This window comes from Cygnus olor, chromosome 10 (assembly GCF_009769625.2).
Source record: "Cygnus olor isolate bCygOlo1 chromosome 10, bCygOlo1.pri.v2, whole genome shotgun sequence".
Classification (NCBI taxonomy): Eukaryota; Metazoa; Chordata; class Aves; order Anseriformes; family Anatidae; genus Cygnus; species Cygnus olor.
This window is the reverse complement of record NC_049178.1, coordinates 22185185-22199499: the sequence shown is the minus strand read 5'-3', so window position 1 is coordinate 22199499 and position 14315 is coordinate 22185185. Positions and strand designations below refer to the sequence as shown.

Sequence of the window (14315 nt, the reverse complement as noted above, 5' to 3'; positions counted from 1 at the left end):
GGAGGCAGAACAGGATGCGTGCTGGAGAAGGGCCTGGGCTGTGGGGATGGGGCTCCGGGGTGCCTGGGGAGCTCCTGTCTGCTGTGCTTCTTGGAGGGTCATCACACCGAGGGTGCTCACTCATGCTCTGAGCTTGGATTTAGCAAACAGGCAGAAGTGCGGAGGTTCAGGGGGGAAGCAGAGCACAGGTCAAGCTTTCCTCATGAGCAAAACCGAGCCGAAGATACTGCATCTCAATGAGGAGGCAGTATAGGATGTTCAAGGGACGTTCCCATGACTTTTGACTGTCAGGTAGGGGTGTGAAGAGTGAAGGAGGGGGCGCTCCAAGGCTAACACTAGATAAGAGAGCTTCTGGGAGAAGAGTGTTGTCTAAAAGGACAGATCTAGAAATAATACGTTCTTAGGGTGTCTAAATGCATTAAGCAACACTGAAAGTCATTGCTACCAATAGGAGTAACGTGGCTCTCAAACCAATGAAAAAAGGTTAAATACAGTGGTATCTTGCTGAGCAGTCCACAGTATTAAAAGATTTTTAATCAAATATATTAAAGAGAACTGCAAAAGCTAATGCTTTCTGCTTTATCAAGAACCATCTATTTGGCAATTTCTTCTCCATCAATGATGTATCGCTTTGGATTTAAGGTCATGTACGCTATAACCTACAGACCAGTGTTTATTTGGAAAGTAAGGGGATGCTAATTTGGGGAAGAGTGATGGAGAAGACAAAAATAACTTGGAAATAATCAAACACAAATGCTAGTTTCTGTGATAGCCAATTGTCTTTATAGTCTGTGGGAAGGGATAAAATTTCCTACCTTCTGTCAGTGAATTAAGCTAGAACACGTCTTGAGAACATTTCATCATTAGATGGCTCTCTGCCCACATAATGTGGTCCAGTATGATGTAGTTTCATAAAGCTTTGGATAGGATTACCATGAGCAGTTTATCAGAGCTCGTGACTATTGGATTAATCAATGAACTTGTTCAAATTATTATTTTGTTTCTTAAAAAGAGGAATAAAATCGGGATTGTTGTGTGCCAGTCACTGACTTTAGCAGCCTCTTGCATGTTATGAACCCAGAGCACACATAGAATGGAGTCCACGTTTTATTCAATACTTGCTCTGAAACCTACAAGAGCAACAATATTTTCTTTTGTTTGCATTTGTTTGTGCAATCAGTGGCCCTGTTCATAGTTTGTATTTGCATCTTGGTTTTGTGTTCTGGAATAAAGGAGCCTTCTATACAATGTATTGACATCTTATTTGTGGCTTGTAGGGAATCTGCTTTCCTTACAACCAATCTGCTGTGACATTAGTTCTGACTATGTAACTAATCAAGAGTTTACTTCGTAAATCATATTATGCAAACCTGAAAGATGGGTGTGCTGATACTGGTGAACTACGTCAGCTTTTCTGCCATTAGGATTTTTGTAGAAGTATTGCAAGTTCCAAATATCTCAGTAGTTTCAGATTTTCACTTACACCTTGACTTTGGTCTACTTGCATGGCGGAAGAGCATTCAGAAACAAACCACCACGAACAACAACAAAGGGAGAAGCACAGCTACAAATGACCGTGGACATTAAGCTCCTTTAGAAATTGTGAAATGGGTTCTGATGTTCTTTCACTTTTGATCTGAGAGGAGAAATATCAAATTAAATGTATGCAAACCATTTTAATGAATGTCAGACCTCAGATCTATTATTGAGTTAACAATTTATCCAATGTCAGCTGAAATGTAGCAACCCATCGTGTCATGTGCTTATGTGAAGTTATTGCAAGTTGGGGACAAAATGTATTACACTAAATCATGGGCTACGGCCTTTTGGTTCCGGCAAATGCATTTTGCCTCGCCATTGCAGTGGCTTAGGCAACTCGTGTTTTTAAATACTGTGACTAACATACAGCAACTTGGTGAGTCACCTTGGTCCCTTATTGACACTTTAAGGGAAGTCAGAGCTCTGAATGCTAAAAGCTAAAACACCAAGACACTTATTGAAAGCTGAGAAGGTGGGCTTTGGTTCATTTGTGTGGGCTTTTTTTTCCCCTGTAATCTTAATAAGAAGGTGTGAGAGTGTGAGCTTTGCATGTGCAAATATCTTTCACAGTGTGATAATTGGAAATATTAATCTTGATATATAGATATCCAACATATATGTGTAATCTGACAAGTAAAATTTGCTTGAAGGGAAGTGAAAGCAGTTTGAACCGCAGTTGAGAAATGGGTTTTGAGGGGTGGATGTATTCTGTATCAGTTAGACTTACATTGGGCACTGTGATGGTGTACATGCCAGCAGTATTGAGAAATGAAACGCCAAGCCTACTTGGAATTTTTCCATTTCATCACTGTGCAGTTTTTAGATTGCAGCTTTATTGGTAAACTTAATCCTTTATACAGACTGGGCAATTTGCCTTGAATATGGTTTCTGCTGAACCACAGTGATGTTGCATAGTATGCTAAAAGTCTTTACTTCATATTTTACCAGGTTGGGAAGAAGTAAAATATGTTTATATGCAGATTCCTAACTGGTTAAACATTTCATTGCCTATTTAAAAAAAAAAAAAAACAGATTATACCCAATTTGAAAATGGGTCCTGGTTTTTATTACATTTGTAGGCTCTAAAATATATCAAAAAATGAAATTGGACTCAATGCTCAAATTTTATATTTGGTGTCATTTGAGGAAAAACAGAGCTGTGAGTAGATACGCACTGAATTGTTCTGAATACAGTGGTGGCTCTAGTGTGGCTCATGAGACTCTAGTGGCAGCCTGTTGTAGTTTCACGGGACAGGGGACAGTAGCATAAGGTGCCCTCAAAATTAAGTGCTGGTTTTTGTAAACAGCCAGCTGCTTCAAGCATTGGTTGACAATGGTGGGTCTGCTCAGGTTGGACTTCAGGAGCTCAGTGTGTCTTCGCACTTCCCTTTCCATTCACCAGAATCAACAGAAGGTGCCCCAAAGTTTGGAATTGATTGCAGGTAAGGATCAGAGCGATCTCTGTGCTCCTCCATCTGCAGTTTCAACCTGCAAGGACAGCCTGGAGGCAGGGAGGTGGACCTGGAAGGTGAGAAAGGGGGTCCCTCACTGTGAAAAACCAGATGCCACCATGCTTAGTGGGGCATGTCACCTCCTCAGTCAGGTGTCCCTCTGTGGGCTGTTGACACTGGGGCAGGCGCAGTGGTGGAACATACAGGAACGCTGGCAGCCATCCCCGGTGGGTCTCCAGGCCAGGCAGGGCCATCCCTGAGCTGTCCCTGGGCCAGATTTGCCACCGGGTTCCCAGGCTGGGCTCCGGAAGCTTCTCTGGCGGTTGGGGCGAGGGGCCGGGAGCCACCGGCCATGCACTGCCCCAGGCTCACCCGGAGCATCACTGGTGTGTGCACCGCCTCTGCTCTGGAGAAATCAGAGGTAACATACAGGTCTTCCTTCTGCCTGTCGGGACTTCACTTCCAAAAAATCGTATAGCAGACACCCCCAGTGATAGCCACAGCTGCCCAGAGAGGATTGTCATCAGCTGTTATCAGCCATAGGATCACAGCAAAAAAACATAGTAGTAGCTGAGAAGCATACAATGTCAGGACATCTGAAAACATGTTCATTTGGATCTTACATCCTTGTCTGAGGGGAATCGAGCCCATCTTGTGCAGAGCCACCTTCTCTCTGATGGCCCTGCTTGCCGCCGCCGCCCTCCCAGCAGCCTGCCTGTCTGGTAGCTGGAGGAGAAAGCCCGTGAGCCCAGAGCGGCCCCTTTGTGCTGCGGGTTGCGGATCTGACGTACATGAGCTTTGTTTTCCCCTCGCTCTCCCTCATGTCTGGAAGTTCAGCATGTCCCAGATGGCCATGACAGACAGTTAATCCTCTGGCTACTAATTCTGGGTTTATGTGCAGACAGTCATCTTGAATTTCTTAATTTTTTTTCTGTACCTGAAAAAATCAAAAAGAATGGAGACTGAGGACAAATGGCTCTCTTCTCCTTCCAGAAGGGTGTCAAAGACTGTCTCCAGAGCTCTGTAGCCCTAAGGTTGGTCACCAGGGACTGATCCATGCCAGTGTCCTAGTACCAGCTAGTTCACACAACTGAGGGCTAACATCCTTGCAAAGGATTAGCCACGTCATAGTCCTTGGCCAGGATCACCTCTGAACTAATATGGTACCATGTTGCCCTTCTTTATTTTCACGTGGCTTCTAAGCTGAAGTGCAGCGAGCCCACCAAAGCACGCAGCACAGTGCTGAAGGAGTGCACTGGGTACTCTGGGAAGTGACGTGAGGGACTCTTGAGTGTGGTGGAGACCTGCTGGAGTAATGTCAGAGGGGAGCCTTGGGCAAAGGCTGTCCAGCACAGACCCCCAGGGGTCAGTGTGACTCCAGATCTCCAGATGTTTTTGTCAGGGGAACTGTTTGGCTTTCTGCACGTGGGACCTCAGGAGCACATCAGCAGGCATGTAAGTGTGGGCAAGAGGGGAACAGGCAGCCTGCAGTTAAACAGGATCTGGGTCTCCTGACGGTGTGGATACACCAAAAAAGGATGGATGATGAGTTTCTCATGAGAAAGAAAAAAGCAGGTCAGTTATTTCCATTCAAGAGTAGCAAAATTCTGACTTAATCTTACACCCCCAAGCTAGAATTTTCTTTTGCATCAAGATCTCATTCGCTTTAGTGGGATTTAATGCGGTTTTGCATGTACATTTATGTATGTCCTTTGGACTGAAATCTTTAAAGTCGCACTTTAGATTTGAAAGTGGAGCTTAATCAGTACTAACAAGTTTGTTTAAAGTGAGGTTTTGGATGATCACATGAACAGCTGGAATAGACAAGCTCAGCAAGAACAGCAAAAGCTTTTTAAGTCTCCAGACTAGGATGTGAATACTGAGAAGCCCTTTTCTGAACTGTCGTCATCATTTTAAGTGTGTGTGTCTAGTAGCAATGTGGCGGGCAGCAATTTGAGTTCAGTCATCAATACTGTTGGAAAGTTCATTTGATGCAGCAGTAATCAGTATTCCTTGTAAAATGCCTTTAATGTTGATAGTCTCCTGAAGGACGATCTGCCTTTTCATACATAAGTTTAAACTCTAACCTAGTTCATGGAGCCATCTACTGGCTAACAACGGCTCTGACTGTAGATTGTCATTTGGCAGTACTTTAGTTTTCAGCTGCATCAGTACAGGCTGCTTTGGTCTCTTCCTTGAGACTCAGTATTGGTATTGTGTGATAAACTAGTTAAAAAAACGTAATCAAGGCTGTTGCACTTATATCAGTGCTATAGGATGTGCTACAGTATTTGTGGACTAACCTTCTCCAGCCTTCTTTTTTTGGTATTAAGCATTAGTAGAAACATTTTAATGCCTTCTGAAAAAGGTATGTGGGGAAGGTAAGGGCTGTTCTTCCTATGGTGATTAACAATGGGGCAAGAAGCTGCAAATAGTAGAAAGGTAAACCAGTCCTATGTAGAGCACTGTTTGAATGAAATAATGAAGTCTACAAAAGGCAGATAAGTTCAATACTAACTTTATCCCAGTTGGTATTTTCAGAGGGAGCGATCTCCAGTTCTGTGCAGTGACTTTGAAGCCTACAAATGTAAATGAGAAGGTAAACGTTAAATAATGATTAGCTTAAAGTGCTTCTGATCCAAATGGTACCTTATACCACTAGGTTATTGCAGCTTTTATAATCACACATGGTTTTGTAATTTGTATATGCCAACAAGAATGCTAAAGTGGCTTTAGCCCTTGTGCCAGGGTAGTAAGCATGGGAACAGCCTGTCAGCTTTCAGTTCTTGGGGGGTTATTATGGATCAAGCCAAGATAGCTGTGATTAGGTCTTCTTGCAGCAGTGCAGAAACTTAATAATCACTTCATAATTAACCAGAAAACCTTACGCAATATTCCTCATATCACTGAGATTGTTGACCTGGGAGTAGGGTTTGACTATTAACTCTTCAGTGGCTATATAAAGCTCTAGTTAATACTGGTGAATTTTGTGACATTGAATTTTCAGTAATTTATGTTCATTTTAAGGCTTTATGGTAGCAAGCCATTAATTTTTTTCACCTGTTTACTTATGTGAAATAATGTACATTGATTTACTGTGTAGATACTCTTACATACTGCTAGCATTATTACTGTGTTGCCCTGTTTAGGAGTTCTGTAGAAATTTAGCGAAACTATGAATTCATACTTAATTATAACCAATTTCTGTATCTGGACAAAACGTAGAAGTGAACATCCAATTATCTGAGAACTATTAAATATTTAATAACCCATTTTGCTGAAACAGATAAAAATATTCAAGTAAGTATTTAGATAAAATTATTTGAAACTCCATTTGATCCTTCCAAAGTCCTACTTGCCAAAGTCTGATTTCATGGCTCTTTATCTGCATTGAGACAGTGGAATATATCAATACCTCCTATCAAGAGAGAAACTCATTGTTCAGCTTGAAGTCCTTACAAAGTTGTCAGCAGCTGCAAAATGGGCACAAAACCTAGACTGAAGTGGCTTGTGAGGTGATATTTTCAGTCAGTAGTAGGCTTCCTGAAATCTTTACCTTTGATGAAGGCTCAGTGCTTTAGTAACTGCGATGGAAAATATTAGGTGACATGCCCCATTTTAAACCTTCACCACAAACAGTAGTATTATGATGTTGTGTTATTTTATACTAAAGATACCTTTTATTTTTCCAACAAATACTGTTTTGAAGTCAGTGGATTTTTAGGGGAATACCTGCACTATAGTCCTTACGCAAGCAGTAATTGTAGCTTTGTAGAACATAAGGGAGAAAGGTTTCCTTTACTGAGAGACAATATCTATATGTGGGTCCAAAGTTTGGCTGAGCATGGGAAATCAGGTCCCTTTCCTTCCTATTTTTCCTTCCTCTACCCTGTTTTATTCGGCTGGTAACTTCAATGCATCTCTACCCCTTTGTACAAGGAAAACTGTACTCAGAAAACCAGAACCTGCAAATAAGCAATGATGCAACCCCAGCAGTCCTAGCCACTGTAGAGGCTGTAAGATAGGAAAACTTCTCTGTTCATCACTGTGTCACACAGCACTTCATAAACTAAGTTGAAACGTTTTTTAGAGATGAGCCATGTGTCTATTGTAGCTTCCTCCCAAGCTAAGGATCCCATGTACCCTGACTTACAAAAAAGCCACAAAGCTGAACCATTCTTCAGGAACTGAGCTAATGAAAAGAGAGGGATTACAATTTTTGATGATGGATTCAAGTGCCACATCAAGAATAAGGTTTGCAGTGTTAGTAAGAGGTGAAAGATAGTTCCTAAGATCACTATTTATAGGGAGCCCGTGTTTCGGTTAAGGAGTTAAACTGCTTGAACATCTTCCTGTCTGCTGTCTATTTAAACAGTCTTTTGGAGCTGTAATTATGTTTAAATACACTGTAAAGCAGATGTCTTGTACTTCTTTTATAAAAGTACAGTGATTTTTGGATTTATATAGAAGGGATTTCCTAGTTTAGTTAGAAGAAAGCCTCTTACTTTTCAAGCAGATCAGGAGAATTGTGAATTCTTCAGGACTTCAGAAAGAAAACGTTCTTTCTGAAGTCCTGAAAATGAGTTCACTTACGTTGTGTGTGCAGTCACAGTTAAAATCTGGCAATGTTTGCCAATTTTGAAGAGCTTTGTTTTTAGTCTGTGTGCTCCATGCTTAGTTGCGGATACATACCTCTTGTTTTGAACTGACTGAAAAACCACGCTAAATAATATAGATAATTAATTTGAAAAACACAACAAAGTCTGTGGTCATTTTACTATTTTTCAGCTGCAACTGGATAAAACTAATGTATGCACTATACAGTCCAGACATATTCTGGTATCAACTCATGTTATGTTTAGCTTGAACATGAATAAGCATTTACGGTGTACAACCACCAGATTTCGTCAGGCACAAAAAGGAGATGGTGAAGAAATCAAGTTAATTAAGAAAAACTATCACTCCTGCAAATATCAGGATTTAAGAAAATGATAACCTAAATAAGCATCCATGCATAAACAGCTGGAAGTAATACTTGCTTAAAAAGCGTTGGCTGCTGAGCAAGTCCTTCTGTTTTCTTCAGGTTTTAAAAATCAATTGTGCCCTTGCTTCTCTCCTCCCTTCCTTCCTCCCATACATGCACTGTGTGCGTGCACTCCCCTTCCTTCGTTCCTGTGCACTTGTGCACGCACCCCTGCTTTCCGCCCATGCCTCTGGGTTTGTCTCTGCCTGCTGGGGGTCACCAATCGTGGTCTGGCCTCTACAGCCCTTCCCAAGGACCATGCTGCCTGCTCCCGTGTGCCCGGCAATTGTGTAGCTCCTCTTTCCTTGCTGGGAGGGCTGAAACTGCATCGTCCATGTGTGAACAGCTGTCTAATGCTCACATTTAGCAGAGCTTCTCCAAAGTTATGGTCTTGAAGCTGTTGGGAGTGATATAGTGACAGAAGCAGGTTCCTCAGCTAGCTTTTCATAATTAAAATTCAGAATTTGTGAGCTTTATGTCTATTAAAATGCCCCATTTGAGACCAATCAGAGGTGGATTTTTTCCCTAACACAACTCAGTTCTCCCTCTTTATAATTATACTTTGAAATGTGAAAAATTTCCAGATGTGTACAGGCAGAAGTTGTATGATAGGAGTCCTTACATACCTGGAAGTTGAATTTCTCGTGGTCTAGCCCCATCTTTAATCAAATCTGCCTTAGTCATGCAGTTTTGCAGGAGTGTGTTTGCCCCGCTTTTGTGTTTATGTATGGAGCTGAAAGACTTCTAACCTGCTTTAATGTCTGTGATTAGTTTGTCTGCATTGAATGCAGAAGAGATGAAATTACTTGGGCATGAGACAAGGTGGAGTCTGAAATTTTTTCATCTGTAACTTGGTTGTGTGCTGTCTCCAGAAATCCAGTGTAATATCTGTAATTTGATGTGCTGATACCAACTCCACTTCACCACCTTGTAACTCTCCTCCCCCTTACCTGTCATCCTTCCCGTGGAGAGCCTGACTTGGAAGGCTCAAAGCAGATCTGGATTTCATGAGCCTTGTGGCTTTTATGTACCCAGAAAGTGTGAAGGGAGCTGATACCCCAACTCATTCTACTTTTATTGATGTTCTGTGTGCAATGCTAGGTTGGCCTCTTAGTAGCCCTTCCTGAATCATTTAAGAAGTAGGATCAATGCAAGTATAAAACCTGTGTCTGAACAGGTATTCCAAAAACAGGATATAGATTGATGACTAGTTTCAGTACTGGATTTCAAAAATAAAACAGAAAAATACAACTGTACGTTTACTTTGCCATGGATTACTGAGGCTTCTGATTTGCAGTTGCTGAATGCAGAGACCACCTTCTATTTCTCCAACTGTTTCTCTTTGATTTTATGTAACTTAGTATTAAATGGAGTAATCTCCTTTCTCCTGCAGATGAAGGCTGTACCAGGGTAAGCTCTGATAAGGATATGGTTTCAGCAATAGCAAGCAGGTTTTGAGCATGTGCTTTCTTTTCCCACTTGCCTCACGCCGCGTGTCAGTTGGACCTCGTATTCCAGTGTGTTTATATGCAATGGCCTCAGAGGTGAACAATGAAGTTTAGTAATCCAAACCATAAAGCTTTACAAACAGCAGTGACTCAAGCGTGATAGTACAAAGATAAATCATATGTAATAAATTAGCAAATTGTGAATCTGATTTTTCTCTTAAACTTGCCCACAGTACTGTGGGCCTGGAGTAATGTGAAGTACTACTCAGCACACCTGATGCATCTGCAGTACTGGCATTCAGCTGCATCTTCTGAAATACTTGGTTTCAGCCATGAGTGGGTTAATCCTGTTTTTCCCCTGCCTCTGACATTTTGGCTATCTGTGGCCTGCAGCAGGAGTGTTTGTGCAGTTCCAGGAAGTCTCACCAGATAAGCAGCTCCTGAGCCCTCCTGCGTAGCAGGAAGGTGGAGGAGAAGGGAAGATGGAGGAGAAGGGCAGCAGGTGCGTGGCCACACATCTGCTTGTCTTGGTGCTGTGCCCAAGCACCAAACAGAGCCTGGTGCTGTTTTTGCAATGAGACTCTCCTGAGCTCCCTGCTGTTTGTGTCTGCTGAGGACTTGGAGCCAAATTAAGGATGTCCTCCTAGGGTGCTGGCCCAGTTTTTTTCTGGTAATTGTATTCTGCCTCTGTAGGCTCCTCTGCTCTTTCAAAGATTCTTCCCCCCTGTAACTGCTACTTGTGACCTCGTTTTCCCAATTTTAGCGATATGACGTGCTCTTAAGTTCTTGCTGTGAGGAGCTTGCTAAAGCTCACTTTTCCTATCACTTAGATGGGCACCTCAGGTGTTCAAAGATATTTCACATATATGAAATACTCTAGCTTAGGAGGAGGGAGTGGAGGTTATGAAATACTCCAGATTAGGAGGAGGGAGTAGAGGTCACCTTTTCTTCACAGTCTGAGCACCAGCTCAGGGAACAGCACAGGAAGGGTATGATCGCAAATTGTTTTTTAAATTTTCTTCCAGTTTCTCTCTCTCTTACTTCATATTTTGTATTATTTAATATTTGGCAACATTCACATTTAACCAAATATATAGAGCTAGCTTCCATGTTATTTCTTCCCTAAAATTCTTGGTTTCAAGCAGTCTTGAAAAGAGTCCTCATCTTGTTACAAGGGTCATATGACCACCTAATCTCCAGGAGTTTTTAAGCTGCATCAGAGCTCATGTGCCTTTTTTCTTTTTTCTGTCCCTCCTCCCTCCAGTTTTACCAAGTAACTTCAGGAAAGAAATGCTGTAGAAAGCAAGCGGGCTACCCTTCGTTGCCCCCCCTTTGCTGCCAGTGCAGTTAGGAAGGACTCACCGTCGGAGGCTGAGAGAAGGCGTGTGGGGTGAGCGCCCAGAGCAGTGAAGAGCTGCAAGCGAGCCTGGGTGCTCAGACCCTCCATCGCCTTCCACCCTATGGGACATCCCCTCTGGCTGTTCTCCCTGCTGTCTCTTGAGTTCTGAGTCTTTTTCTGTTCTCATCTTGGACAGTGGAAGCGTTTGTGGCCCCACGTTACGGAAGGGCTTCGTCAGGCCATCTGGTTTCTGCTGTGATAGTCGTCATCTGCTGTGCAAGGCGTGTGGAGAGCCGAGACCAGGGAGTCAGCGTGGCCAGCAGCAGGGAAACCTCACAGGAATCATTGCAGCAGTGAGGCTTGCACAGAGCCTGAGTTTTCTGAATTTAGTTTACATGGAAAAATAGCTTTTGGAGCACTTCTGTGATGTTTCTATTTTTCTGAGTATAAAAGTCCACTTTAAACATCACGGAGCATCAATGCACCATAGCCACGTTTTGGGAGTGTAACAAATATTAATAAGAAAGCATGCGTTCCTCTGAGAAATGAAGCTGATTGCTCTTAATGGAGGTGATACTCAGCCTGGTAGGTTGTGGTTTTTTTCTTTGTTTTTGTTGTGGCTTTTATTGCTCTGCAAAACTTGTGAAGGCTGTCTGATCATATTAAGTAAAATAATGACCATATTTGCATGTATTTTCCTGGATTTGTTTGTTGCTTTATGTGGTGAAATGATCTGTCTGAATAGCAATAGAATTCCCATGAATAAAGCTAGGTTTTAACCAACATAAATTGCTTCCTAAATAAGGCTAATTATGTTCTTTGTGCACAAGGAGTTTCACCTCCCTTCCCTTTCACTTCTCTTAGGTGGGATCCACTATTATTAATAAATAAAAGGTCTTAGAAATCTGAAGGTGTCTCGGTATAGATGTTGTTTCTCTAGAGTGAGATCTGCCATATGAATATCAAACAGTCCCTTGAACAAGGGAATCATGCCTCTTAATTTCTTGTCATGTAGACTGAGGTTCAAAATCTATTGTGTGCGCTGAAAAGCTCACACAAGTGCAGAAATTGTTTTAGTTTCTGTATTTAGCCTGGACAAGCTTTTTAGCTGAGATTTCTCACTAGACTCTTGCAACAGGGTGGATGCCTTTTGGTCTGGTTCTTTCTTCTGTCTGCTCTGGAGCACAGCCAGTCACATCAGGAGTTATCTGGCAGGCTAGAACGCGGTGTTGTAAAACTCCTCTATGTGCCCTGGATGGCTTGTTGATGTCAAAGATTTTGCAAATGTAGGGTGGGATCTTCATATGGTGTAGGTAAGTAGCACAAACTTATTTTATGAAAAGCTTTCTTTACAACAGCTTTGCTAGATTGAATTGTGTGCTCTAAAAAAAGAGCAGTGCTCTTGTGATCAGAGTCTCAATATAATATGCATATAAGGTGAATCAGTTTATAGAGACCACCTACCCATTTAAACCTTACTGATGGAGAATACCTGTATAGAAATATAAATGTCAGCTGTATTAATTTTCCTTTAAAACATCCAGAATTATTTCTGTGATTTTTTTTTTTTTCAAACATTTTTATGGCAGTACATTGCAGTTTTGAATATATGGTAATATGATAAATTATGTCAGTTTCATTTTCATTCATGTTCAGCGTATGCTTCTGCTTTGGTTATTATACTTTAGTTTCTTGGGATCTCTTTACCTAATGTGCAGACATGCTGAAGAGGGAATGGCTTTGCGGCAGCCTAAGTTGTAGCGGTGTGTTGCAGAATGGGACTAGGAGCAGACATTACTGATGCAGCAATGCTGGTACGTGTTGCTACGTGATCATGTTAGGCAAAATGGTTGTAATTCTGTTCTGCAGAGCCTGGATCTATACCACAGACCTGTTCCACATACTACAATTTGGTGGCTGTGTGCAGCCCAGTCACAGAATTGCATTACATATTGTTTTGGTTGCCTGCTTTCTTTTTCATTTTCCTTAATCCTTTCCGCTTTGTATCCTAACCTCTAACATCACAAAAATGACCACAAAAGGCTTTTGTGGAAATATCTTCTCGTATCTCTACACCAAGGTTTATGTTTTGCATGGATCAGACTTCATTGCTCTTGTTCCATGTGATGTTTACATTTTCCATTCCTATTCTCTTAAAATGTACTTGTTCTTTTATAATAATCAGAAATGCTGTCTGAGATACCATTATAATTTAAGAGGATGTTTTTAGCTGTTTTTCCTCCAATTCTGGCCCCAATAAAACCTGAATTTTGCTCTTTGGAATATTTTTTTCCACATTGACCATGTTTTGGGTCAGTCAAAAGTTTTCTTCTCGTTTATAACACTGAAGTTTATAACATATAAATTAACACGTCAATGCTGGATTCCTTCACATCAGAAGACTTTGGAAAGCAGTATGGGGTCAAACTTGTACATTACCTGTGCATTACTGCAAGTTAATAGAATTATTAAAAAACAACAACAAAAAAAATCAAACCCAAACACTTAAATGCCTGTGAGCATCTTTAAGAGTCATCTGGCTCAAAGGGACAGACAAAAAGGAAAACTGTATCCTGCATCTAAGCTGGCTGCAAACATGCTACGTGTCTACGGCAGCAGGAAGCTTCTAAAAGTCCATGTTCATTCTGGTTTTGTTGGCTCCCAGTATTTTAGCCTTGGAAACATTGTGCAGGGAGATATTCTGAATTAATCTGAAGATCTCAAGCTTATATTATACACAGCTTAGCTTTGAGATCACCTATTTCTACCCTAGGTTAGTAATATTTGCTACAAACAGGAAATATCAGTGAGACAGCAGAGAAGAGCAAGGGGAAAAGAAGCCACAAGGTGAGAATGGCTCTCTTTAAATGTCTGAGGGAGTAGGGCTTGCTGGCAGTTGATGCTCTGGATTAGAGTGCCTGCCTGTGCTTCAGGTGGTCACAGGGTGATGTACTTTTGCTTTACATCTTTTAAATATGACAGTAAGACATGTTTTCTTTGACAAGGAGGTTGAAGGCAGTGGTTAAGAGACGGTGAGGTTTCTTCTTGCACCAAGGACAGCTATGGTTAAAATACTGTTGCTGGCACTGTTTTGTCCTTGAGTCCTTACATGACAATTGCTTTCTAATTAGAGTTCCTGCCTCACAGGACATCACACTAATCTTCTGAAAATTTTATTTAGTGATTTTTAAATAGCAGTGTTTCAATGGTGGTATAAATAGAGCATATACTTTATAGCTGGATTTATGTCTTGCTGTGCGTCTTTGAATCTCTATTTTTAATTCTGTTTGAATCTTGCCACCAAGCGCACTGCTTTGTGTCTTCAGAGGAACACATATGTCATCTTGATTCTATTAATTTTCTGCTAATTTGTCTGCCTGTTATCCTGTCCAATTTTTTTGGCTCAAATGTGCAGTTTTTTAAAAAAGTGTCGTCTGTTGGACATGGAATGGAAAGCCCTGTAGCTTTAAATCCAGCAGTCCCAGCCTTTTTTTGCATCTAAATCAAACACTCCA

At 41.5% G+C, this 14315-nt stretch overlaps 1 protein-coding gene across 14 annotated transcripts in view; it reads left to right on the top strand.

Moving 5' to 3' along the window:
- Nucleotides 1-14315, top strand: part of TMCC1 (transmembrane and coiled-coil domain family 1) — a 95609-nt gene that overhangs the window by 54470 nt on the left and 26824 nt on the right. Inside the window, exon 1 of one of the 14 annotated variants that reach the window (XM_040568338.1) lies at nucleotides 3325-3411. The exons of 11 other annotated variants lie outside the window; for them this stretch is intronic. In XM_040568338.1, the coding sequence (XP_040424272.1) occupies nucleotides 3343-3411 (69 nt within the window). In that variant the 5' untranslated portion in view covers nucleotides 3325-3342. Of the gene's footprint in view, nucleotides 1-3324; nucleotides 3412-10756; nucleotides 11386-12483; nucleotides 12615-14315 lie in introns of those variants that run through there. 2 more of the 14 variants (XM_040568351.1, XM_040568349.1) reach the window with 2 other exon arrangements.